The sequence below is a fragment of the Gallinula chloropus genome (genome assembly GCF_964237585.1).
Source record: "Gallinula chloropus genome assembly, chromosome: 8".
Lineage (NCBI taxonomy): Eukaryota > Metazoa > Chordata > Aves > Gruiformes > Rallidae > Gallinula > Gallinula chloropus.
This window is the reverse complement of record NC_140093.1, coordinates 7790444-7817963: the sequence shown is the minus strand read 5'-3', so window position 1 is coordinate 7817963 and position 27520 is coordinate 7790444. Positions and strand designations below refer to the sequence as shown.

The 27520-nt window shown below is 36.9% G+C and overlaps 1 protein-coding gene across 1 annotated transcript in view; it reads left to right on the top strand.

Annotated features, from left to right (window-relative positions):
• Positions 1-27520, top strand: part of SLC9A9 (solute carrier family 9 member A9) — a gene marked incomplete at both ends in the record, with an annotated part of 187907 nt that overhangs the window by 31483 nt on the left and 128904 nt on the right. Inside the window, 2 exons of the mRNA XM_084267390.1 lie at positions 11491-11606; positions 19482-19587. Coding sequence (XP_084123516.1) covers positions 11491-11606; positions 19482-19587 — 222 coding nt within the window. The remainder of the gene's footprint in view (positions 1-11490; positions 11607-19481; positions 19588-27520) is intronic.

Genomic DNA, 27520 nt, shown 5'->3' with positions numbered 1-27520 from the left:
ATTTTACTTGCTAGACAAGACACAGAAACATTACAAAGATCCTGTAATAGGAATAGCATGTCCTGTAACTGGCATGTGCAAGCCTTGGAGTTTAGAAAAGAGCCCTTCATAAGTTGCATCCGTCAGTCTGTCCTAAGGATGTTACTTCCCCAAACTGTTAAGAAATGCTGCAGTAAAATTCCCTTTTATACATCAGACTTGTTCCTGTGTAAGTCTTCTTAATTGGAGCCTAGTGCTGGTAGAATAAAATACAAATCTTTAGAAGGGTGTTCTGCCTTCAGGGGAAAGAAAATGAAAAACTGGAGAGGGAGTGAAGTAGAAATTGATGCATCTGTAGATCTATGCTAGAGGTTCAGTCATATTTTCTACATGATCCTACAGGTTTATATCCAACAAACTAGAATGAATAAGCTGTAACTTCCACCTGCTGCCTTCTACTGGCAATAACGAACCAAATTTTCTGGCACTTCCTAAGCTTGAATGGGACATGTCCTTGATTGGTGTCTGTGAGGAGCATGGGTATAGAGGTTCTGAATGTTCCTCTGTGCAGCTGGGGTTCCTGCTGTAGGAAATCTATTAAAAGATGGAGAAAAAAAATTCTCCATGGGGCTTTTTACAGGGTTACAGCCTGTTCATGGATCAATCTGGTATGGCCCAGACCTGACAAAAAGCAACATGCACTCTGAATGTCTACTATATTCTTGGTCATGTGGACAGGAGGTTTTCATTTGCACTGTTATTCATTACCTTGAATTTGTCAATTGCATGAATTTGTCAATTGCTTTTAAAGCATCAGATTAGGGAATGATTTCTCTAATCCCATCCCTCACACTCTCCACAAAGTGCAGATGCCTAACTTGCAAAGTATTTGGTTATTATTAGGCTTTGCCCCAAGGGATTTTCTGTGAAAATGCTGGGGTAAATTACTGTCAAGTCCTCTTGAGGCTGAAGGTAGAAAATTTTGGCAACCAATCTGGCAGAAGGTTTTTGGGACCTTCTTTCAGGCCAGTCAGTGGAATAAACCCCTTCCTGAGGAGCAGGGACTGACACAGGCAGTGAATGTAGAAACACAAGTTGTTTTAGTTCCAACAAGTCACCCAGTATTCACTTTTCCCCTATTCCCAGTGCTCCTCAGGAATGATACCTGAGCTGTCTTTACCACAGACATTTTGTAGCATCAGAGAAAAAAAGTCAAGCCTTTAGCACAACATTGTCATTATCATAATTAGCCATAATTAAAGATCTGGTTTAACAGATGCATATTTGATGCATTTTGATATAAAAATAACAGAACTAGAATGAAGAAAGAGCTATGAGCTATGTTCTGTGGAGCAGAACCAACAACTACTTGTGCAAGATCCAATCAAAATATTTCTGTACCTACTGAACACTTTGATCTGTGTGATCCAGGAATATAAGCATGCTGGGGAAGGTACAACTCCCCTCATACTGCAGACTCAGATGTAGGACACTGATACTTGTAAAATTTATTGTTATTTCAGCTTCAGGAAGCACAAAACTATTAAATAACAGTGTTTTAAAACACTAGCACAACAGTGGGTTTCTTTGGGGCTCTGCTCCTATATGTAATGTATTAAAAGAATATTTACTTCCAGCACAGCAATTAAAGGTAGAAGCATAAGCAGGAAATCACCCATTTGCCACAAGTTCAGTAACAATGCTTTGCAGCTCAAGTTCTGCTCATTATGAATCATATCAGGACAAATGCTTTCACCCTGTTATTTTCTGGCCTAGAAAGTTCATATTTCTGGAAGTTTATCACACTGGTTTCAGGTCACATCAGACCTATCATAATTGCCTGTCATTCTGTTAGTTTTCAAATTTTTTTTCCAAGAAAAAAAAAATTACAGTTTTCACTTGACCAATGAAAATCATTGCTCATTAATACCCTTCTATCTCTAGAAACAGGAGCCAGCCTGGTCATAAGACATCTTGTCATTCTCCTCCATCCTTGTTTGCTATAGCAAGACCGTTGTTTAAAAAGTCAAACCAAAATTTTTGCTGAAGGTTGGATGGGTTTCTTCTCCTGTCTATACACAGAGATTATCAGACTTTCAGAGGTCCAATTTTTGGATTTCAATTACTAAGGAAGAAAATCTGGCACAAGATTGAACCATATCCCAAGAGGTAACCACACCCTCACTTAGAAACATGAAATTTAGGGCTGATACTCTATGTCCCTTATTTCTGTGGGAGATTGAACCAAGCCCAGGTAGATACGTGAAAGCTCTCAAGCCTTAGCAAGGTCCCTGTCTGTCCTAAAAACATTCAACTCTCTAATATATTTTACATTTCAAAACTGCAGTGTAAATTAAATGTCCATCTAGGGTAACTGACAATCTCTACTTATGGTACAGGCATAATCCAATAGAAATGCTAAAATGGCTTCAAACAAGTTTCTCCATAGTTCATTTCATGCCTTAATTTACAGCACATTATTCTCTAATCTCATTTATATTATTTTGAAATCACAAACTGATCTTAATTATCTTTTAATGGTAATATGAGCTCATTTAAAGGAAACATCAGGTGCTCCAGGGAAAACCTACTGTAACAGGTCTGCGCAAACATAAGATAAAAAGGAATCTATTTTGATGGGAAATATTAAAGTATTTTCATATTTTTATGTAAAATTCAATATTTGGATTGTATTTTATATGTGGTGCAAAAATATTGCTGTTTCAGAATTTTTGAAGGTTTTCCATTCTGAAGTTTAGAGAATAGCAGACTTATTTATTAATTACTTCAGAGTGAATAATAACCAAAGGCATGACTGTGTTCCACATGGACTAATAGCAAGTTACTACCTGGCAGTTTTTCTATACTTGTTCAAAACACTGTGAGCTCCCACTTTCTTGACTCAAAATACTTTTCTTCTGGATATATGCTGAATCAGACCTTTGTTCCTTTTAATCATTCAGGTCCACCGGGTTTAAAGACTTTCCCTAGACAGGTTTTTATACTAAAATTCTCGACTGTTTCTGAAAGCAGGATTCTGCTGTTACTTAGAGTTATGGAGAAAACTCATATAAAAGTGTTTTTGACACAGGGAATGTTACTGAGGTTGAAAAGAAAAGACAAAATGATCCTCGTATATCCCTCTGTCAATATAATAATGAGGTGCTACTCAATGATATTAAAGGTTGGCACATATGAAGCTGATCAAAGGTAAAGAAAACAGATACAAACTTTTGTAGCTAATCTGTGATGCTTAATGCTATCAGATGTAGTTAAAGCCATGGATTTAGCAGAGTCTTTAATAGTGTCAGACATTTATATTGATAATGAGATGGGATTAGGGGTCTTCACATTTCAGAATATAAAGCACCCGCTCTTCTGAGAACTAGAAAGAAACTTCTCTTATAGAAGGCAATTTTAGAATTCGCTGCATCAGGTTTTCTGGAACTAACAAAATCTCTTGAATGTTTTGACCAAGCCAAATTCTTCAGGATATTGACATCTTGTAGGTAAAGAAAGAACTTTGCATGTTATGATTGCTATGATAATGATAATTGGTGAAATGAACGCAATGCTGACTGAATGACTTAGCCAATTAATTGTGAATCTGACTTACCTGACACCCTGGCTGACTTTATGCTTTAGTTCAGTATCTGGTAACTGATGTGTAATGTCTGATGGTTTTTGGATTTTATTTTTACAGTCATCAGGATAACTGTCTCAAAACCTGCTTGTGAGATTGCCAGTTACTCAGTATCTATTGAAGGTTCTCTCAATTTATAATAGTGAGCAAAGAAAATCTGTTCAGATCTTTGTGGGACAATAAGATATTCAGTGGCACTATGATTTGGAGCCAATACCATTAATAGTGTTTGATGACTTGTTTGCCCACCTAATTAAGAGATTTTAATCATCACTCAAAGATCAAGTGCAGCTTTTTCTCTGCAGAAGATTCAAGTTTTTATATATATAATACATAGTGTCTCTGATTTAAACTGAGCTGAGGAAAGCAGGGATCCTAAAGATGTCTTACACTCATTAGTGGAATATTAAAAACACATTAAATAGTGTTGCGCAGCTGTGAGCTGCTGTAAATTGGTTTGTATGTCTTTGATGCAAAATGTTGTAGAACTATAGCACACTAAGCACTGTTTGAAAGTCTAAAAAAAGATGGTTCTTTTTCTAAAATAAATCGCAACCTGAAATATTCTTTACTGACAGTTTCCAGCTATGTTTGGTGACCTCAACTTTTCAGCTCCTGCAGGTCCCACCTTACTTCCTTTTTCTCACCCCTTGCTTACTTTGGCTCTATCGTTTGCATTACCTAGCAATTCCCTGCTTTAATTGCATCTTGAAAGTTTGAACCTGGGCAAAATGGTTTTTTTTTTCCATTTTTAAGGACAGCATCTTAGTATCTCAATAGCCAGACATTTTCCATGGTCAAATGCACTACAGAAGACTAACCAAAATAAAATTCATACTGACATGTAGCAATTCTTTACTTCCTGGAGCATGACACCATAGAAGGTTGGTTTTAGGTAAGCAAAGGCTCAGATATTCAGGCTTTCTGACACCTCGGGCATTTTGCATATTCTCATTCAAGCCAGCCCTAAAGCATCAAGCACAAGAATGGTTGGTCTTTCCTAGAGTCAAAGGACATAGCTTGTATTTTGAAGCATTTATCAGATCTCTACACTTTTTGTTACCCATGGCCCCACAATTGACACAGAAACCTGGGTTGGCTTTTTTTATCCACATTCAGCTCGACTGTTTAAATTACTTGATTATTTGAATAGCTCTGAACAGCCACCACTTTCCCAAAAGTCCAATTGACAAGAATATCTAATGAGCTAAGCTACCTCTATAACTATGGTCGCTGAAACACAGCCCTTGTTACCCATACCCACATACATCATATCTCTGAAGTGTAAAGTATGTTTCTCTCCCTTTCTCTCAAACCTGATGATTTAAAAAGCAAACAAAGATAATCTGTGACTACTAAAAAAGTCTTTGTGGTAGATGTTTTCCATTGCTCATAAGGAAATGCTAAGCAAAAGCATATCTTACATCACCCAATGTAGCGGCCAGGAGCGCAGCTAACATCACCAATTACATCACCAGCAGCACTGCAATTCACACTCGAACTGTTTGTCATATCTATAGATGCTAAATCTATGCTAAATCAGCTAACTAGGCATGCAGTGGACTTATAAAGCCAATTTATTTGCTGTTCTTCCACTTATTTCTATGGCCAAAGGGTTTTTCTTCTTGTGTGATTTATACAGCTTAAGATAAATTTATTATTGGTTTGTTGTTACCTGAGACACTTCGCTGAGGTTTTCTCTTACCTTGATTAGCTAACAAATGATTTATGAAAGCAAAACCAATGATAAGACTCTTTCTGGTGACAAAACTGATTTAAAAGATGACAAAAAGAATATACTAGTGCATAGAGCACTTTGAAATAATGAATCACTGCAGCCAAAACATTTGACGTGGGACATTCCCACTGCATAAAGAATGTTATAGGAATCTATTGGTATGGTAGAAATATAAAGATCAAATAAAGGCAGGAGTATTTAATTTTCATCTCTACTATTAATGTTTTTCAGCATATATTTTAAATTCTGACTGGTGACTTTTTATTATTGTTGTGATATCTATCAGTCAATCACTATGTTACTTCATACATAAGCAAGAATAAAAAAATCTGCTTTTCCCATTGTTGGCTTACTAATGTTGCTATTCCTTGTGAAAAGAAAGAATTGTAACACAGGTTTTCTCATCTTTTGCTGGCATGATTACAATCTGTAGCTATGTTCAGCTGGCTTCCGGCTACAAGATAATCATGTCTAGATAGAGTAAGATTCTTTAGGGAGTTAAACTATGAGATGAAACATTCTTTGCAGATTAGAAAACATATTTGTCAAGAAAGATTTAAATTACAAGTCTCATTCATGCTACATAAGCACAACTGTCCTAACACTTTAAATCTGGAATTATGCTTTTATAACCTGTAACACAATAAAGGGCCTCAGCAGTGAGATTCAGCAGTGATGTTGCAATGAATAACAAAAATGAAGAAAATAAAACAGCTGATACAGCCATCAGGGAGATGGGGCTGTCTGTACCGAGGATACGGTGTGTACATTGTACATCTTCACTAAGCAGTTTCTGTTAGATTCAATTACATACCCTAGAGCTTTAAATTAAGCATAGATTCTTTTAGAACTGGTAGGTTTTCCTTTTAGCTTCCATATGTGTACACAGTTCTTTATCAATGCAGCAGCATCCTATAAACCAACATGGCAATTTGTATTTATTGCCATAATTTTTTCAGCTTGCTCTAATGCAGAGGGATAGCTGCTGTGATACCAGTTTATGAAAGCTGAAGATTTGGCCAGGGTTTTTAGGAAGCAAAGCTCAGCACCAGTTTTCTCACCTGACTGCACCATTCAGGCATATTTTTTTACCATGAGAGATTTGTAGGATTTATTTCCACTTGGTTTTGTCTCATCTGCCACATACCTAAGCTAGCTGATGCAAAGGCAGCCTGCCTGTCACTGTCATCTTGTCCCACGTTATTTGCTGTTCGTGCACATATAACCCCTCTCAACAGTTTTTTTATGTACCACGTTGTCTTGCATTCCCAGAAATGCTGGTAACCTGGGTTAGTTTTTACTTGCTGCATTTTAGCACAGCCTTTTGTTAGGAGTTTAGATCTCAGGCATGATGCTTACTGACATGTTTCTTATATGGCCTTCCTCATGCACCCGTATGGCTAAAACTCTTGCCAGGCTTTCATCTTTCCTGTCTTGCTGACCCCAGTATCTTTTTCCTTCACAGACGTTGTCTGATCCTCTCCACTTCTGTTAAAATCCTTCTCCCAGCCCTCTGACAGCTTCTTTCTTTGCATCTTCCCTCCAGCCTCCCCATTCTATTCTGCAACAGACATAACTCACTTGCCTCTACCTTAAAACTAGAAATTATCTTCTACTAGCAGTGTGCTGGATAAAGGTTTAGTATTTAGAACTTTCTGAGCAGAGCTTCTCAACCCGCCCCCCCCCCCCCCCCCCCCCAAAACAGTTTCACAGTTTCACTGTCTCTTTTTAGATCCCTTCTTAAAACCAGCTGTTCCTAAAGGAAACTCTTGCAAAATATAGTCTCCTCTTGAGCTGCATCTAAAGCTCTTCCTGAGCATTTAGTTTCTCGTGTAAAAGACCTTAGGAGAGGGACATTTCCTCCCCCCCCCCCTACATTTAAACAGCAGCAAGTCCAAGAATGTCCCAATCCCAGAGTAGCTTTCCTAGAGAGCAGCTTTATAAATAAACTCACTGGTAATTCTCTGTAGTGCCCTGACAGCCAATGTGCTCTCCAAACTCCTTTCCTCAGTGCATGGCAGTAAAACACTAGTAGCACCACAACTGTGGTAGTAAAAAAACCTGGATCTTTTACATATGGAAATTCTTCCCTGTTTTTTCACACAGACAAGCTTTAATTCCACCCAGCTTCAACACTGTAAGAACCCCTCTGCGCTCAGAATCACTACAGCCTTGCTCTTGCTGGATTTTCATTCTGGTTCTTCAGTGGCTATTATTTACTTTGGGGTTTTGTCAGTCCAAAGTTTGTGGTGCTGTACTGAGATTTTATGTTGCCTACTCGCTTATTCATACTGGAAATTATGGTAGTTAAAGCTCAGTAATAATATTTATATGGTATGTCCTCTACTGTGTAATGACAGCATTGTACAAAACATTTTTTAGAGATGAGGCACTTTGCAAATGCCAGATCTGCATAATCTGGAAAATTCTGAATTCTCCTGTGTTTCATTACATTACTGTTTTTTCCTTTTTCCGTTGAAGTGGCATAATATTTGCTCAAGTTCGATGGGCTCCTCCCCACACTTTCAAAATAACTATGTTTGGGAGTAGAAAAAGTCAGCTCTCCTGCAGCAAGGCTAATCCAAGTTTTTAATATTCCAAACCAGTTATTCATAAATACTATCTACAGTACCAAACCATCACTGAGACCAATTGAGAAATTTTCAGTAGCTATTACTGATCAATTTACTTGCCTTTTTTTTCCAAAGTATAATGATTCTAATCATCTAGTTTCCGATCACATAAATAAATTTCTGAATGTGCATACTTATTCATGGCAATGAGAAGTTGGTAAGGAGGTAGGGAAACCCCTAATCAACTCCCTGCTCTGTATTGATCATATGTAGCTCCTTGAACAGTCATGTATTTCTGGATGCAAAGAAACATGGTTTGAGACACTGTCACCTGTTCTTAATATCCAGTTAAAATGAAGAATGTGAACGAGGTGAAGTAGGGGTTTGAGTCTGAGGCTCACTCATCTTGCTGTATTGGAGTCAAGTGAAAGGGACCACCTCTCTTTCATTCAGCTTTGGGGTTTGTGAGGGCCAGGTCTCAGCATCTCTGTGACAAACCTCACTGGCAAGACAGTCATTCACTAATTTGTGAATCCTAAAGGATCTTTAGACAACCAGTGTATGCATTCCATAGTGCTGGACAACCCTCCCCCAGGAAAGACCTGTTGGGAGTTAAGAGGCTTTATGGATGAAAATTAAGGTGGTAAGGCTCTAAGGATTCAGATTTTCAATGTAAATAGAAGTCTCCTATCTATGTCCTTTCTTAAATCTCTGCCTCAGTCTTTTTGTTCCACAGAATAATTCTTGCTACTTCATTTTGGGTAAACAAAAGAGCAATAACCCAAGTGGCTACGACAGTATTCTAAATCATGCACACTTGGCAAAATCCAGACATAGAAAACAGTTGTTACTTTATAATTCTTATCAGAGAAGGATCGTGTAGAGCAGAAAGAAAGGCCCCGTAGTTTGAGAGGCAACTACTTTCCCAAAGAACTTCCAGTGCAGTTTAAAAACAAGATGATTTTTTTTAAAAAGGTATATGAAATAAAATAACTTTGCAGGTGTATTTGAAAGTAAGATTTTTTCAGAGCTGCATTAGAAGTTATGGTTACATTGATTTGCAGCTTGAAGATCTCAGTTCTGATATTCTAAAAGAATAAAAAGTAAAATCAGTGATATAGAGAGAGAAATACAGCAAGGTAAATTCCCCTTTTTTTTAGTGGATACATGAGTATATGAAGTTAATAAATTTATTGGCTGGTATAGACCTGTTAATTTTATAAACATCAGAGAACTTAACTCAAGTTCAGAACTGCCCTTTGATTCCTAGTATTCAAAATAGTCTCTAGATGGATTTTTTTTTTGTGTAGCTTGGAGAAGATGACAAGAAACCAAAGTCTGAGATGAGTAGAAAATTATGTGAAAATGAAAGACATTGTTTCAGTTTTAAAGTTATTTAAAGCTATTGTGAAGTTATTTAAAGTGAGGGGATTTGCATTTTTGTATGGCTGTATCTAGGAGAAAATCACTGATAAATGATGATTAATGATCACTTTAATGTATTGCCTTCATGAATAATGTACAGCTTTTAAAGAAAAGATAAAACAATCTATTTTAACAGTTAATTTACTATATGGAATTATTTCTGTGCATATTTTTATATGTGTTAGATGGAGGAGGTACAAGTACAGATTCTTGTGGCTTGTTTAAACTGGCAATCTCTCACATAATCCAAATATATGTCTGCCCTTAGTTGGGTTTATGTCTGAAAACCTGGACCTTTGCCGTTTTAGCATTACCAAAATGTATTTAGTAGTTCATGATTTCTTTTTTAATGAAGAAAAAAGAGAAATAAAGAAAAAAATTTCTGAGTTTGTAGTTCTCTCTGCTAGATGAGAGCTAACATCTTTGTGATTCAATCAGCACCGTTGTTTAGTCTGATATTAAGTTTTAATTTCCTTCACAGTACAGCCAAGTATTGAATGGTATGTGAACCAGGTTCTGTAAGTCTTCTAATATACTCAGCTTTATGATGAGCTTGGGCTTCCCTTGTCACTGAAAACTTCTGAATACAATTTTGTTTGATTCATCTGTGACTTGGTACAGACTGAGACTTACTGAAAATATTTCATATTGTGTAAGAAACAATGCTAAAGACCAGGAAGATATCCACATTGCGTATTTAAAGACTTATAATGACTAAATTTGCCAGATAGTCAAAACTCAATTTTATTTACTAATTTAATATATTTTAACTGCGTCAGAAGAGTACCTCAGGTCAAAACTGCAAGCAGATTTGGGCAGTGATTTCTGAAAGGCATGCATATGCTCGCTGCCATTGCTGCTGGCTTTGGAGGCAGTTTCAAACCAGGATAGCAGTGCCACAGCTGTTTGAACTCATTCCTTCCTTAAAGCAGACATACTTGTGCTGGACATAGAAAAACCTAACTTCACTGCAGGATCTTGAATTGTTCTTTGGGAAAAGAAAGAAAGTGAGAAAGGAGACTCACAGCTAGATAAATTGTTTTACAGCAATTACTGGCTGTTTGCTTGGCAGCTCATGTAAATACATGCACAAATACTTAAAACCACTGGGGAATTCAATGCTGACCTATTTGCTTCCTTTTTAGTGTAATAAGTTAACTATACTTCAGAAAATCTATAGCTTGGTAAAGTGTCTGAAAACAATTTGTAATTAACTCGTAGGCTGTTTGTTTAGTAGCACTTTATTTGCCATTCAGATGATCTGTAATTATGTGACTTCAGAAACAGCTTAGGAGTACAGCTGAGGGCAGAAGTCTGTCAGTACATGAATGCACATAGCTCTGCTCCACTGAGTTCTTTAAAGTCTGTAGTTAGAAGAGCACAGTTGTCAATTTACGTGTTGTGTTTCTGGAGAAGGTATTGAATGCAGTGGGGTTTTTTATTAACTAGATTGGAAATGTACAAAAAGTTTAAAATCTACTACAGGTTCTAAAAACAAATTAATTTTTTGAGATATTTCGAGCTTCTTGTTAGCATACACATCTCAGATAGCATTGCCTGGTTATACAAACACACGGTAATGTTTCCTGTGAAATTAGTGAGGATTCAGCAATGCATTTGCAGCAAGACTTTGTTGCCTGGCTGTTATTGTGAGCTGCTAACTATCTGTCTTGTTTGGAGACCTTATCTGGAACTTTGAATACAGCTAACATTTAAAAGCTGATAGAATAAAACAATGCATTTAGAAATATTAGAACAAGTCACAGAGCTGACAGTAGAACTGCCTTTGTTTAAATGTTCTACATTAGACAAATTAGTCTTAATAATGTCTTCTTAGGCTTACATTATCTTTCCTTTTGAAAAATAAACAGCTAAACGCATTGTGCTCTACTACTGCAGATGACAATTATTCAGAGGAGTCTTTGCTTTTTAATTGTCTGTGATGTTTCAATACTATTCTTGAATAGTTGAATGAGAAATAGAATTTTTATATCATGGCAGCTTATGTTCAGTATTCATGTGATAGATTTATTTAAAAGAAGCTGAGAGAATAAGAATCTGATTAAAACTATAAATTAAGCATAAGTGTTATATACTCTCTCTGAATGCCTGTCTTATCTTTCCCCTGACAGGTTGATAATGTATGGGTTTGTGAAGGCCATGGTACACATTGGCCAGTTAAAAGGATGGGAATTCCACTTCACTGACTGTTTATTCTTTGGATCTCTGATCTCTGCCACAGATCCAGGTAACTAAAATAAATTACTTTTCAAAGGTCAGAACACTAGATAAGAACTTCACAACTGTATGTGCCATACAAGTATTCAAAGTTTGGGGTTTTGATTTTTTATTCCCATAGCTGTTAAATATTTGATATTCTGATAATTTAAGTCAAATTGGCTCCGGAGGTCCCTTGTGTTTCTCTCAGCAACTGGTTTAGCTCACAAACTTTATAAACCAACTTGCTGAGGAGATTGGAAAAATTATGATCTCCAGTCTTCAGGACAACTATCTGTTCATTGCTGAGATGAGACCTGCTGTAACACGGGAGCCTCGTGGTCAATAATTCGGACATTGCATTCAGTTGTGATCTAACCCAGTTTAAAGATGCAGGGAATGTAGCTTTCAGATTTGGCCATAGAAATAATGTTTATAAGGTATCAGCTCACAATTTTAATTGTTTCATTCATCAGTCTAAAAATATAGATACCAACAGGTTGACTTGATCTTGCAGATATGAGCTGTAAAGTCTAAAGGTACAGTGAACACCCGAGTCTGGGAAACAGACTCATAGACTCACAATTTTGGAATCACAGAATAGTTTTGATTTAAAGGAGTGTCTGAAGGTCTTCTAGTCCAACCCTCTAATCAAAACAGGGACAACCTCAAAATCAGCCTAGGCTTCATCTATTTATCCAGGTTTTGTTGCACTGAAAATGTGCTCTGAGATAGCTTTTTGCATCTGTAGGACAACGGAGAAGGAAGGAGGAGGTGAAAAAAGGGCTTTTGGACATGTTATCTACAGAGAGACAAAGTCTGCAAGAGTACACTGTATTTTTGCAAGACCTTCAGCTGAGCTGTCAAAGGAAGTGGAACAGAAAGGATTTTGTGATGCACATGACATGCTGTATTAGTGTTTACCCTTGAGAAATTTCTCTGAGAAACTTATGAATACATCTTTCAAATTCATGGCTATTAAAAGACATTACAAAATGCAACATTGTTCCATAAATTTATACCATTCTTTAAATGAATCCTCAATATTTAACAAAAGATTTTCAGCTTGTGGTTTGTAATTTTGATGGCTTAAAAACATGGTGTAAAATAGTTCATTTCCACAAAACTGGTTGTTGCAGCATTGCTGTAAAAGCTGCATCAAATTTTTAGGGTCAAACTAATCCAAGCATCCAATACGCTGCCACTAATAAAATCACCCAACAACGTTAATGAGATTCAGTGCACGATTGGAGTCTATCCTCAGAGCAAGAGAAAAACCACAGAAACTGCAAGCACAAAGAAAACCTAGGAAAATAAATTGCTTATGGAATAAAAAGTTGGTTACAGCTTCCAAGTACATTTCTTGATTGTGCTATGAATAGTTTTGCAGTTGGCTTAGTTTCTTTTCCCATTCTCCAGTCCAATACTATTTAGTTTCACAAATGAAGATATTGACTTATGAGGAGGAATATTTAAGACAAATGCACTGATTTTGATTATTGTAGTAGTAAATCACCACTGATTAATCTGGAACAATCATGAGGAAAAAATAAAGAAAAAAAGATAAATTCCTCTTGTGCTGGAAGGAATAATAAGTAACAAGGATAACATTTCCCCAGATTTTTAAAAAGGCTTAAAAAGCTAATACCGCAGTTGAGAAAACTAATTTTAGTGTGACAAATTATCAGTGATTAATACTGTTTGTAATTACTCTTCTGCTTATATAGAAAGTTTGTGCATGTCCAAGAGTTTTTGTAATGTTCACTTTTCTCCCTTTGTTATCTATTCACAATATTCTGAACGGCTTCATCTTTTTACTAATTTTATCCATAAAATTCAGTCCCTCAAAGTCTTTGGGAATTGTCAATGAAGTTTTTGCATAACATAATGATAGACATTTCATTGTGTTGTAGGATTTGCTAGTGAATTATCATCTCAAACCATGTAAAAAGCTCATTGGAATTCCAAAATCAGTTAAAATATGGTCTCCTGGAGGACTGATATACATACTAGAGCATAAAATAATCAGTCTAATGATTTCACATATGATAACTAGCTTTAAAAAGAACTTTAAGAAATGTCTGGCAAAAGGCTGTAATTGTTACAGGACAATAAATTCCTGTCAGATTTGCCACCTGGTTTTTCATTTAATTCTTCACTGTATAGGATTATACACTCATTTCAAAACCATATTTAATTTCCCTTGGCTTTGGAAAGCAATTAAGTCACAAAAGATTTTAAAAATGGCTCTGTTGACTTGACAGAAGTTGTTTTGATTGAATTCCTTTTTTGTAACAGTAAAGACAACTGGTAGATATTTACATGTTAAATGAAGAGCTTTACTACCAGGGCAGTAAATAAATGTATGCCAGCCAAAACTTGACAATGTTGTTCAGCACAGGGGGATTTGAGGATTTTTTAATATAGAGATTTTTGTGTGAAATTAATTCAGAATTACTCTTATACGCTGTAGTTCAGATTAAGAAAATTATCCCAGCCAAAACCAGCACATACGGGTTCCCTCAGATAGAAAACTAGCACTTGTACGAAGATTGAGAAACTAATTTCTGACTGAATATACTTGGGACTGTTTTCTCCATTCTAGACTGTGATCCCCCAACACCTGTGAAGTTTAAGGTTGCCTTCAAAAAAAGAAAAGGTAGAAACATTAGGGGCAAAGTGAGCTTACTTTCAGGTTCATCATTCATTTCACAGGAAACGTCTTCTTCTGATAACATTTCCACCAGAAAAAGTCTCTCATTTCAACACTTCAGGCAAGAGTTTTAAATTCTAAGAAACAGAATTTTATCATTTCCAAATTCTCCTTTCATTAGTCTTTGGTTTAAAACATCAGACCAGTATTTATATTTTTCTTTATTCGGATCAATATGTATTGCTTATCATGTGGAAGAAGAAATCATCTCTTCTTGTTATATAATCTGTGTAAAACATCACAGATTTCACCACTTCAGTGTCAAAAGGGTTCCCTTTGTGTTAGCACTGTGGTTTTATTTCTAAGATATTTATATTTATTTCTGACTCTGGAAGTTTTTTGGTGCAATCCCTTCAAAGGGGATGGAGCAGTTCCTCCCTGTGTTCTGGTATGTGTACCATGAGCAGCAAAGAGACTGTGAAAAAGAAGCTGGTGTGGGGAGTAGAGCCCCCAACTCACAATCCCTGAACATCAGAGACCTGCAGAATGAAACTGCTTCTCGTGTGAGCACGGATAAGGATATTCTGACAAATCTCCTCTCTGGCTGACAGGCAGACACAGCAATAAGCCCCAGCAACAGGCTGCTTCAGGGTACTGGTGGTTGTAATGGAAGAAGGTGAATGACAGAACAAAACTAGCACATGAATGAAATTATCTGACCTCTACCTTAGCCACCAAAAATTAACTGAGAAGTACAGCTGTGACAGTTTGCCTTAGCTGTTGTTATTAACACATTCTGTGCAATGACCTCCAAATCCAAAGACATTTCATGTATCTTTAGCACTTCTTTCTTTTTAACTTTTGACATTTCAAACATAAAAACCAACTTTACCTTCACAAGGTTTGCTGAAGCACAGCTATTTCAGAGCTTTATGAAGTCCCTTACCTCTGGTCATATTGATAATCACAAGGCTCTTCTCTATTTGAAGTTACTATGGTTACAGCTGAACTGAAGATGAGAGTTGCACTGCTGTTGTTATTGATAAAATTGGGTATTTATCAGAACGAGTGGTTTCTGTTTCTCATAAAATCAAAGGATTTTGCATTAAGAAGCCTACTTTATAAATACAGCAAGGTAATGCATTTTATACAGTGGTTATATAAGACTGTTTATAAATGTGACCTTAACTAAAATAGTGTTATGCTTTCTTCTTAGTCACTGAACTAATCTGCCAGTGGCATGACTGATTAGTAGGAAAGGAAACTATAACTAAAATTGGAATGTTGTTTTTAGTCAAAAATGGAAAGGAAATGTAAGTGCAATTTCTCTCATCTTATTTTCCTCCCATTTGATACTGCCCTCCTCCGCTATACATAGTTTTAAAGGAATTAATAATGAGCCAATTGTTTTCTGCATGTGTGAAAGGATGCCTTTCATAATCCAGCTGCACAGACACTTGTTCTCACGTGGGTACAACCAAAATCACACTAGACTTAGAACCTAACAGATGTTACCTCAGTCCATGAAGTCAAGGAAGAAGTGAATCAGATTTCTGTTGGCACAAGGACTGAGAAAATCTTAGATGCTTCATTATTTCAGGCTTCCCATCACTGAATTTTTTTATGAAGTTCATAGCCCTTTCTGAGTAAGGAGTTCTGATACATCTTTTATCTGTTTGTGTCAGCTTTCTACTGCCACAAAAGATGTTTGCTGTCCCTCAGTTACCTGTCTTTCTAGCCATCTAGCTCTTTACCTATCTCTATCTCTGGCCTCATATGCTTAGATTGAAATAAGAGGTGAAGAGATGATGTGTACTTTAATGCATCTAATGAATTATACAAGTCTTTGAGTAGTTACCACACAAAACTAAGCCCTACTTACTCTTCCTCAAAAGTGCCTTCAGAAAGCCAGTGCCCATACCTAATACAATATCGTATCTCTGATTTTTACTTAGATATGAACATTCTCCCAGATTAGATATGTTATTATGGGTTATAATAGCAAAACCCAAATTTTTAAATCAATTCCCTTGAGTTCTGAAGTCATCTATCAGACAAAACATGATGTGACTAATTTGGACAATGATGGCTATTCATAGAGTATTATTCTATCCAGATAGTAATTTAACTTTCTTCCATAGTAGAATACCACGTCCCTTTCAATGTTTTCATTTTGAACTGTATACTCTCATAATTAATGAAGGCAAATGTAATCTTGAGGGAATTACTAGATGGTGGTTGGAAAAACAAGGTGAAAATGTTGTATTGAACTCTTAACAGGGTGGATGTGCTAAAGATTATGCAGTTCTCTGTACTTCTGCAGATACTATTTAACATTTTCATTAATGAGTTGGCTAATGCAATAGGGGATGCTTCTTTAATGTATAATACTGTGCTGAGAGGAGACTATAAACACTTTGAAGGAAATTATTAGAACTCAGTATGATTCTTGCAATGATTTAAAATTAACAAGGATAAATGCTACACTTAGAAAAAACCAACTTCACAGACAGAAAAGAAATGAGCATTCACTGCTGCAAATATTTCAAGTTTACAACCTGAAAATGAGTCATCAGTACCAATACATAGCAAAAAAAGGAAAACAGGATTTATCAACACATGTTCTACAGGTTCTTTTCACTCTCTTTCTTCACAGCAAGTGTGTACTTGGTCCTGATTTGGGGCACGGTATTAAAAGAAAGATATGGACTGATTGGAAGTGATTAGAGGGCTAGAAAACATTGAAAAGACTGAAAGAAGTGAGTCAGTTTAGGGAGGAGATGTCTGAGTGAATCTTTGAATAGGCAAAATGTTGCTGGAAAGAAAAAGGGAATAAACATGACAAATTATTCATGTCTCATTAGGCTAGGAATGGAAATTATGCACTGGAAGAGCAGGAGGGGAGGTTTAGGTTAGACATTCAGGAACAAATGCATTTATAAATCGCATGAATATTGAAGGGCAGGTTAGTCTACCTTGGGATTTGAGGAACCAGCTTCATCACCAGCTGTCCTGTGCAGTCTGCTCAAGGTGATCCTAATCTGGCAGGAGGGTTGAACTAGATGATCTCCAGAGGTCACTTCCTACCCCTGTGATTCTGTGATTTCAGTTCTTCAGAACAGATCAGATAAATACCTGTCAGCAGTGGTATGGCTGAAGCCTGATGTGTCTTTGGCCAGATAAACATAGGGACAGAGCAGATACTGGTAGTGGTCTTCCTCCAAACAGCAGAACTCTTCAGTCAGGGACAAGCAATGCTGTGAAGATCCAATAAATTCCACTGGGAAAGGGGGAAACATTTGAAATGGAAGATACTTTCTGAGAACTGGGGAGTCTCTCCTAAGAGAGGCAATTGATGCATTGCTTATTATTTAGCTATTAATTTGAAATATTTTAAGTTATGTTTTGGGGGTAGAGATGTGAGAGAAAGTCAGAAAAGAAAGCTGCTGTTTTCCTAAAAGGCACGAGCAAGGAGAGGAATGCATAAGTATCTAATTGGCTTGGCCCACTACATATACTACCAACAGTACAGTGGACTTCGATTACTATTTTCTTCTCATTCTATCAGGGACTATCGATGTGAGCCCAAATTAATTAGCTAATAAGAAAAATCTGGAAGTGGCAAATAGTTTAAGAAAACAGGTCTGTTATGCCATTGACACAATAATGGGAGATTAAATTGGGTCCACATTTAGCGGGTTAAGACAGCATTTGTAATCAAGCAAAAACTTGAACATAGACTATAGTTAACCAAGAAAATATCTTCTGCTACTAAAATGTCTTCCCACACCTTTAAGCTGTTTTGGAGAAAGAACTTTTCCCCTAGTTTAAATTATAACTGCACTGGGGAATAGATGAGTGGGGTTACCAGGATGGTTAAATATAACTACCTAATTTAAATATAGCTATGTCAGCAAATGTTCAGCTACACACATCTACTAAATTGCCTTCTGTAGAATAACATTTCCAAAATTCTTCAAAGAAAACACATCAACAGAGGTCACTTTGACATAAAATCTCACAGGAGAACTGTGAGTCTATTTTGGGTTTATAAACTGGTTTTTTAGATTATACAGGTATTTAAATCTTATCAGTAATGATTTTAAAGTTCCAAGAAATATTAAGACAAAGCATAATCACCTGTTCACATTTTTGTGTGAAATATCAGCAGTCATCTCAATGTAAAAGCATATAATTTTCATTTCTGAAATGTCAGATGTTAACGTGGCATCCCAGAGGCACTCCTAATCTTTGGGATTCCTGGGCTATGAGCATTGAGTCAATTGCACAATTATGTACTAGAATGAGCACCAGTGAAGCAATGAGTTACCATGTAATTTTTAACCATACAAATAATTGGGGGCCTTTACATTAAATTCTGTTTGAAAAGAGAAAGCTCTGCTTCATCCATGCGAAGGGAGAATAATAATATCAACACAGAACACAGATAGCCTTCTTCACTTGGAGATTATAAAGTGCTGGGTGGATCATGGGAAGGACTGTGATCTCCTGTTTACAGGGAAGGAAACTGAGGTATAAATCAACTAAATCACTCTTTAAAGTCTGTAGGATTTAATTACCTGAATATGAACCAAGTGTCTGTCTAAATGACCTTGAGGGTTTGTGTCCAAATGATTTGCCCAACTTCAATCTAAATTCAACACACTGTGTTTTTTCCTATTGCACAAGTAAACTAAAGATCAAATGGTAACATGTAGCTCAGGGAGAAGGAAAGGATGTCACAAGTATCAGGTCTCCTGCTCTGGATGAGAGGGTTTCATGACTCCAGATACGCTACAATTGAGAGGAAATCATGGTTATCCGCTGGTGGGACAGGGTGTAAGGTTTCTCAGTGAACATTCATAACAGATGATAAGTGTTATTATATCCTTCTTCAAACAGGCAAACTGCTACTCTCATGACACACAAGTCTATGGCAAACCCCAGATCTTTTCAACACCCTTATTTCTCCTTGGTCACAAGATTAAAGTCCTTTATGCACAGTAAAATGTGCTTTGACATTTTCAGTTGTGCATGAGTCTCTGTGTGAGAAGGAAGGTGTCTTTCTAAGTCATAGACTTGCTGGATTTAAAGATCTGACATACTTCAGTTGATCCATTTTAAGTTATCATTATCACTTAGATAATAAACAGGACAGGACTTCTCAAAACCCATATTCTGACGTTGCTTCATTTTTTGAACCACCAGAGGAATTTGAAAATACCAAACTCACTTTGCTTTGTCTCCACACAGTGTCAGTCCTTGCTATCTTCCACGAGCTGCATGTGGATACAGATTTGTACACGCTCCTGTTTGGTGAGAGTGTCCTGAATGATGCTGTGGCTATTGTGCTGACATAGTAAGTGCACCCAAGTCCATTCCTTACTTGGTGAGATAATTAAAAGCTTTAATTGCTGATATAATTCTTACTGATATAGTTTGTGCAGCTACAGATATGGCATTTGAATAGTTCATTAGAGGGATGTAGTTCTGGAGTTGTTCTTTTGTGAAATACTGAATTCCAATAGCATTATGGGAAACTGCATCTCCAGAATTCAATTTTAGATAATTTTCTGAAATCTTGAAAGCAGTATAGTCTATAAAATGTGTAAATATAATTTATTAGGATTTCTTTTCTGACCTAAATAAGATATCTTGAAAAAATAACTCTGAAAGAGCACCTAGGGCATAGAGTATCTATAACATTGGAGACAAGTTCTCTGGTTTTTGCAATCTGTTTTTTCCCCAGATTAAAACCACAAAGTGGTACACAGTAGCTCAGTTTATCTACTTCTGACGGCTGGATCTGAGAGAGCTTCAGCTGATAATATTATCTTAAATTTTTATATAGCCTTTTTGTTCTTGGAACAGATCACAAATGATGAGCCAAAACCACACAAGTCTCTGCTGTCCTAAAAACCCAGATGCTAAGTATATGATTAACAGGATCTCAAGTTAACTCCACTCTACTTGCATTATATGCTTCCTGGAGCTTTGCTAGAAATACAAATAATCCTCTCAGATAATCTTAAAAGGAACACAACTCTGCAAAATCAAATTCAGTTTTTCAGGGTGCTTGAAGATGCTTCACAGTAAGCCCCAATTCAGTGCCACCTTTTTCCTTAAACTACAGTTCCTTGAACCAGAATTTATCCTATCCTTCAGCAAAAAACAGACTTTTACAGAGTTTACAGTCACTAAAAAAAAAAAACCCCACTCCATATTTTGTCTAAAAACCCAATTTATAATAGTTGGATTGCAATGAAAACCCAAACAAAATTGTTTCACAATACAAAAATAGTATTCCTATTTAATTTACCATTCTCAGTCAATTGTTGGTCTAGTTACATTCACCTCCACTAAATTGACATTGTTTCTAGAGCAAGAGTAGTATTTTCAAACATTATCAAGTGTCTGAGCAGAGCATTTAATGATTAAATACAGCAGTGACTGTGGCTGGAATATGTCACTTAGCAGAGCATCTGGTACATCAGAGAATAAAATGTGCAAAAGGAAAACTAAGCAAAGAATAGAAGCCTCAGAAGAGAGAACAGACAGAAAAGCATTAAAGCAGCCATTAGATTTGGAAAGAAGCATGTAGGGGACAGAAAGCCTGAGAAATTTTCTCTCTCCTTAGCTTTGTTTAATAAAGGCCTGGTCATTTAGAGCTCAATTAGACTCTTCACCTGCTAGTGCAAGGTTCCCATAGACCATGAAACATTAAGGCTGCAAGCAACTCAAGGAGACCCAAAATATTCCAAGCGTCTGTAGTTTTCAGTTACTGTGATTTGAAAGCACGTGATCTCTTCAAAGATGCAACACAAGTGCAAAGCAACTCTAGAAAAAGTCAAGACAGTACATTATTCATGAGTTGAAAACCTCTGCTCTTGCCAGTACTCTAGTCTTGGTTGTGACCCTCCGCCTGCACATGGACACAGAAACCTATAGGAAGGATGCTTGATGCAAATGCCGCCTAACTCCTTGAGTTTTCTTTGCTGCACACAGGAGGTTACAATTCTGTTTTACTACAGAATCTCTTGTCACTGGGAAACGGGTGTCTTTTCCTATATATTCAGTGTGACTACTACCTTGATTTCTCTGATAAATTTATGGGGACAGAAGGTAATATACAATATCATCAGTTTCACATTTCATTAATTTTTGGTTTAAATAATCAGCTTTTTCACAAGCACAATGTTTCTGCAGCCTAACTTGATCTTCCTTCCTGAAGCCTTTTAAGTAAATTTATACTGTTAATAATCTCAGCTTCAGTGCATAACCAAACTGAGCTTAAATGAAGAATATTATTTTTCTGTTGCTACAAAAGAACTGCTAGATTTTTTCTCAGTAACACATACCACATTTCAGGATGGTGCAAACACAACATGTTTATAATTACAGTAACAGGGGGCTATTAAAAAAGGTGTGAAAATAATGTTTACAAATCTGAAAAAGCAATAAGAAGTAATTTTTTACGCGTTGTAATGGAAAAAGGAAAAAAGATAATGCACAGTGTCTTTCATCAACTAACAGAATAAACAAAGTTAATGTCAGCAGGAGTGACTCACTGCAGGAAAGGGAGGGCAAGTAAAAAGGGAAGGCAGGGCCTAACGGCTGACTGTGGCAATTAGGCAAGGTGAAGGTAGCACATGAGGCTTTGTATCGACATATCTCTGTTCCTTCAGCTTCTCTCTCCAACCTCTATTTTTCCTGTGCTCTTTATCATTTAGTTTAAGTACAGTGGCAGGACCAGCTACCCCTACAGTTTTCATAGGGATTTAATGAGTCACACAAGCTGTGCGTTGCTGCAACAGTACGTACAGACACTGTGGCCAACTACCCTCAGAAAACACTGATCAAACACACAAGTTCTCCAGGCCAAATTAGCAACTCTGCTATACAACACCTTACACTACCAAACACCTGGGTGCTCGTGAAAATTGTGAGATTTCATTCCTACTGTGTTGTTTTGAGACAATCCATGCAGGAGGGATCACCGGGAATCAAACCGACAGTAGCGGCTGCAGACACGTTGATGAGCTGTTGTGCCTCTCAGAGAGCTCACACACACAAAGGCCTCTGTAAGCAAGGGTACTGTAGATGTAAGGATTTAAATATTCAAAAGGAGTCATTTTTGGAGCCTTATATCAAGGATTCAATATATTTAAGAAAAAAATAACAACAGAGCCCTACAAGACAATACTTGTTAGATGACTAAATGTGTCTGCTTTTACCCAGAAAAACCTGTATGACTAATTATGCCACAAATACTGCATATATTGTTTTCCCATATCACTTTCTCTATTTAGAGCATAAGCTTTATCTGTAAAAGCATTTTATATATGCTAACGTTCAAACAAAGAAATCATTCTCAGCTCTTCCGATTCTCTGTATTTCATCACCATGATGTTTAGCTGAGTTTATTCTGCTGCTTACAGAATGAAAGAATATAATTTAGGATTATGTTTCTTGATTGCTGTATCACAGCATATACTGCATAGAATGACTGTTGCTTTCTTGGATGTTGGTCTATGATGTAGTGAATATTTCCATGACAGATTCCAGATGATAGCTTTTTTACCACTGTTTGTATCCTCTAGCTCGTAGGGTTTTCACTTCTTCAGCTTTTTTGCAAAAATGTCAACAACCAAATTTAGCTTACAAATGTCCCAGCATGCAAAAAGCTGATCTCCCAGCTATTAATTCAACCTTCTGCCACCCAGTTCTCCGAAAAAAGAGGGAGTTTGTTCAGCTTCAAATATGCATAGTTAGTCATGCTGTGGATAAAACATTCAAGGTGATAGATTTTGCTCATATATTTCAGACCCAGTAATATATATCATTGCTTGTGCTTGTAAATTGTAAGTTACAAACAAATCATGGAACCTTTAAGGTTGGAAAAGACCTCTAAGATCATGAAGTCCAACTATCTGTCCAATACCACCATGTTAACTAAGCCATGGCCTGCAATGTCATGCCTATACGTTTTTTTAACACCTCCAGGGATGGTGACTCCATCACCTCCCTGGGCAGCCTGTTCCAATACCTGACCACTCTTTCAGTGAAGAAATTTTTCTTAATATCCAATCTAAATACAACGGACTCTCTCTGTACTGAGGCACTTACTAGATATGGGCCACATTCTAGAGATCAAAATTGAGAAATATCTCGTAACTTCTGCTGGAGTTGTGTGTCATGAAGACTGTAGAATTTTGTTGAAAATAAATAATTTATGGGTACTTTTGAGCAAATAAGATTCATTTCTTATTTCACTTTAATTCCTTTTTCATTGTTCTGTCTTCATACAATCTATCACTTGTTGAAGAAAACACCTGAATATGTTTTGAGTATCCACGCTGTAGGTTTAGACTTGGCATAACTTTTGCACCTTTGCAGAAAACTTTGATGAGGAACGTGTGGGAGAAGTTGCAGAAAAAGCATTGAATACCTTGAGATGTGACTGAAAAGTATCTGAACAGGTCATTAGCATGGAAACAGTATAGTTAGCAAAGCTATTTAATCTTTCTCATGCTGAGTGCTCAGTGAGTGCAGGATGTGGAAAGCAGTAATGAATACTGATACATGTTCCCTGCTAACAAATTATCTAAGAGAACATTACATGATAGATGTTTCCATTGTAGTCACTGTTGGAAGTGTTTGTATCATCATTATGCAAAAGACACAACTTAATTTCTCTGCTGGCTCTGTACCCTTGCTCGGTGGGCCTGATGAGTTTCATCCCCATCCTACAAGAGGTGACAGCGTGGAAGTGACCTGGGCAGCAGGGACATTACCGTACATCAGTTTCTTTCACAGGGTGTCAATACAAGTGAGTGGCAGCCAGGGGACACAGGAAATGTGACATTGTGATGTGTGACATGTGTCAAGAAATGGATTTTACTAGCCCTCAAGAACAAGAACAGTTTGATACATGAATGAAGTGGGATTCCTGGAGATAAAAAGTGTGGTCAAGGATCACACAGCAGAGTACACAAAAAGTAGGTGACATATGAAATTAAGACCTCCCATGCAAAAACGGTAATTGCCCTAGAATGCTTAGAAGCATAGATATTTCTGGGCAGAGGAAAGCAATACTGCAAGCATAGTTCTCTTGTGAAGCTTGATTTTAAGTAAAGTACCTGGCATTTAAAGGATGAGGTGATAAACTTGGAAGTTCAGAAAAAGGTGAAGAGGAAACTAAACAAAAAATACTGGATTGCTTTGAAATGGATATCCTCCCTCTTTTGTGAAGTATCTATTGTATGTGTCCACAAGGATCAGTCAAGGATCCACAAGGATCTATTGTAAGTGTCCACAAGGATCAATCATGTGTATTAGCAAAAGTTATGCAATGAAAGACCCAGAGTTTTACAGAGTCATGTTATAAGGCTCCCTTTGCATAAGTCTAGGACCAGACTAAATTCTCAGAACTACATAAGACTTGGAGGTGCAATAGATCCTGTTACTGCATCACTTCTTACTGATAAGATTATAAACTGGTGAGATGCATATTTCTGCTGATGCTCATGGACACCTTTCTGGTTTTAGTTTTTTGTTTACCTATCTTTTTATTACTTCTGTGATTTTAATCTGTTATGTCACTGAACTTGAAGGAAGCAAAATTTACTGGAGTAAATTGTAATCAGAGATGGGGAAACAGACAACTGACAATCAGCAAATATAGATACAAATACTCAGTTTATGTTTCACTTCACTTGGTCATTGGCCTGATGAGGTAACTATCCAGGACCTGTGTTACTTTCCTACTTTTCACAATTTCTAGTTTATTATATATTCCCTATTTATTATATATTAAAATCAGCATTTCTATAAAGGACACGAAAAGGTATTGTAACTATGCTGCTGAATAATGAAGTTGGGAACTGGGATTTGCAGGAAATATTACCAGCTTTGAAAACCATGATGGGTGTCTCCTTGATTCATATCTCAGTAGATGTGAGGCCCCCTTGACAATTATTTTAAGCTTTCTTCTTTTGTCACAGACTGTCTCTAATTTGGATCCTTTGCTCTTCCATTTTTTGAGAATTATTCTGTATAGATTTTGCCATGCTTTGATCCCTGAACCCATTGAATACGAAATGTGGCAAAGGAAATGCTGAATAGTCTTATATTATACATTGTCCCTAATTTGCATTTTTAGTCAGAAAATGGCCTTTTAAAGTGATGCCATGGACTTCTGTATGTACTATCTCAAAGCTTTTTGTATTATGTCCAGTCAGTTAAGAAACAATGACTTTTCTGTTGTCCAGGACTCTTTCTATTGCCTAAAACTGTTTCAGTTTCCTTATTTGTAGGTAACTGAAAATTTATTCAGTCTTAGGAATATGGTGAAGTCTGTCAGCGTGTATCCCATAACTCCTGCTGAGATTTTTTTAGGCACTGTTAGCAAATAGAAAAAAATATGATTGCTTCAGTATTGAGTCATCACATGAAAAAAGATATGCTTCTTTCTCTATTGCCTTTGTATTTTTAGGTATTTTTAAACATGTATTAGTGTCTTTTACTATAGTGTTTCAGCCAATGGAGTGATAAAGAAACTAATTTAAGTTCTATTTCCAACTTGTGCAGACAAGATGCTGTTCACACATCCTAGGCATATCAGTATGTAAGCTAGAGCATAAAACCCCCATTCTATTCATAAGCGGGCCCTTCTGCACACACAATTAATAGCTCCAGTTTACCTACCCATAAAGCCATTCAGCTATGGACTTCTTTTTCAAAAGTGCTTAAGTCTCATTCCTGAACAGAAACGCTTTGCCAGCCAAGGAAGAAGAGAGAGATATACCAACACCTGTGCCATCAGATGGATGACAAAAAGGTAAAAAGGATTAACACATGCAAATTTTTCCTGCTTACATAAGTAAGTAGCATCTAGATTTCTAAGGATGGAAAGAAAAGGTGAAGTGGGGATGAATGTGGAAGTAAGAAATTGAACTGATGAAAGAAACAAGTGGAGATTACGAAGGTAAAAAAGAAGCAGGTAGAAAATGAAGCGAGAGCGAGAAAAGACAAGACATGGGGAGAAATCAACATCTGGCATATTGTGTAAATACAGATCATGACAGTGACACATAAACCTGTAAAGCAGACTCTTTACAGGGAAGAAACGCTTCTTTACTCATAGGGATGATTATTTTTCTCTGCTGCAACTTTGCACTTTAACATTGCTTTGCTAGGAATGACTGAAATCCTTAAGTAGCACAGCAAAATGTGCACCTGAACTGTAAAGAAACCCTGAAAAGTATAGGAATTGGGAGAGCCAGTTCTAAAGAGTGGTGCAAAGCAATCAGGTGACAAATCTGATTTCAGAAAAGGAATGAGATTCTGCCAGAAAGAAAAGGACTCTTCATGCAAATTAATTTGGCAGAACTGGAGAAACTTCTAATAGCTTCTATTAACTCAGTCTGAGCAGTGGTGGGCTTAAATGGATGGTTGCCTTTGCAAAACCTGGCCTAGAACTGACAGATCTAGTGAGACGATCACTGGGCCACAACAGGTTTAGAAGAGTTTCTCCGTGGTACTGACTTGCGTGAACTTGGATCCTTGGCAGAGATTTAGGGATGTCGATACCTGTGCGCTACAGTTCTGGACACATCACTAGCTGCATCTCTGGCATCAGCCACAGCCTCATCCCAGAAAAATACTATTTGTGATTTTATTCCCACGTAGATTCCTGGGGAGGGATGACTGCAACACTACAGAGAGGAATAAAATAGAATTACCTGAAAACCTGTAAGAAAGCAGAATGCTGGATGGAAGTTCAGCCCAAACATTTCACTTACTGGTTCTCCTTAGAGAAGATTAATTTAGCTACTATTCTCAATACTGTTAGAAAGGCTTATGTACCAAGCAGCCATTCAACCAGTCAAGCAGCATAACTTAGAAATTAATACAGCAAGGAGTTAATTGTGCAGCGAGTGAGTGATTTTAAAAGGTGGATGAGAAATCTTTTCCATCTATTATTTTTATAATAATGAAATTATGGTTGTCCATCTGCTCTTTTTACCTTTGAGGAAGGTTTTAGTCCCAGCTTATTTTGTTGATGATAATTAGAGTTTCACGTCATTGACCATCTGGAACAGGAGATGTGAGCACTGGGAAACTAACCAAACTTGCTATTAGCATGAACTTTAAAAGAGCTTCTTTCCCAAAATAGAGGAAATCCCACATAACATTATGGCATCTTTGCTTCATAAAACTCCCTTCCTTTTTTCTCCTTGAGACTTACTGTACAGACCAGTGTTGTGCTTAAACAAGGGAGGAAATACTGT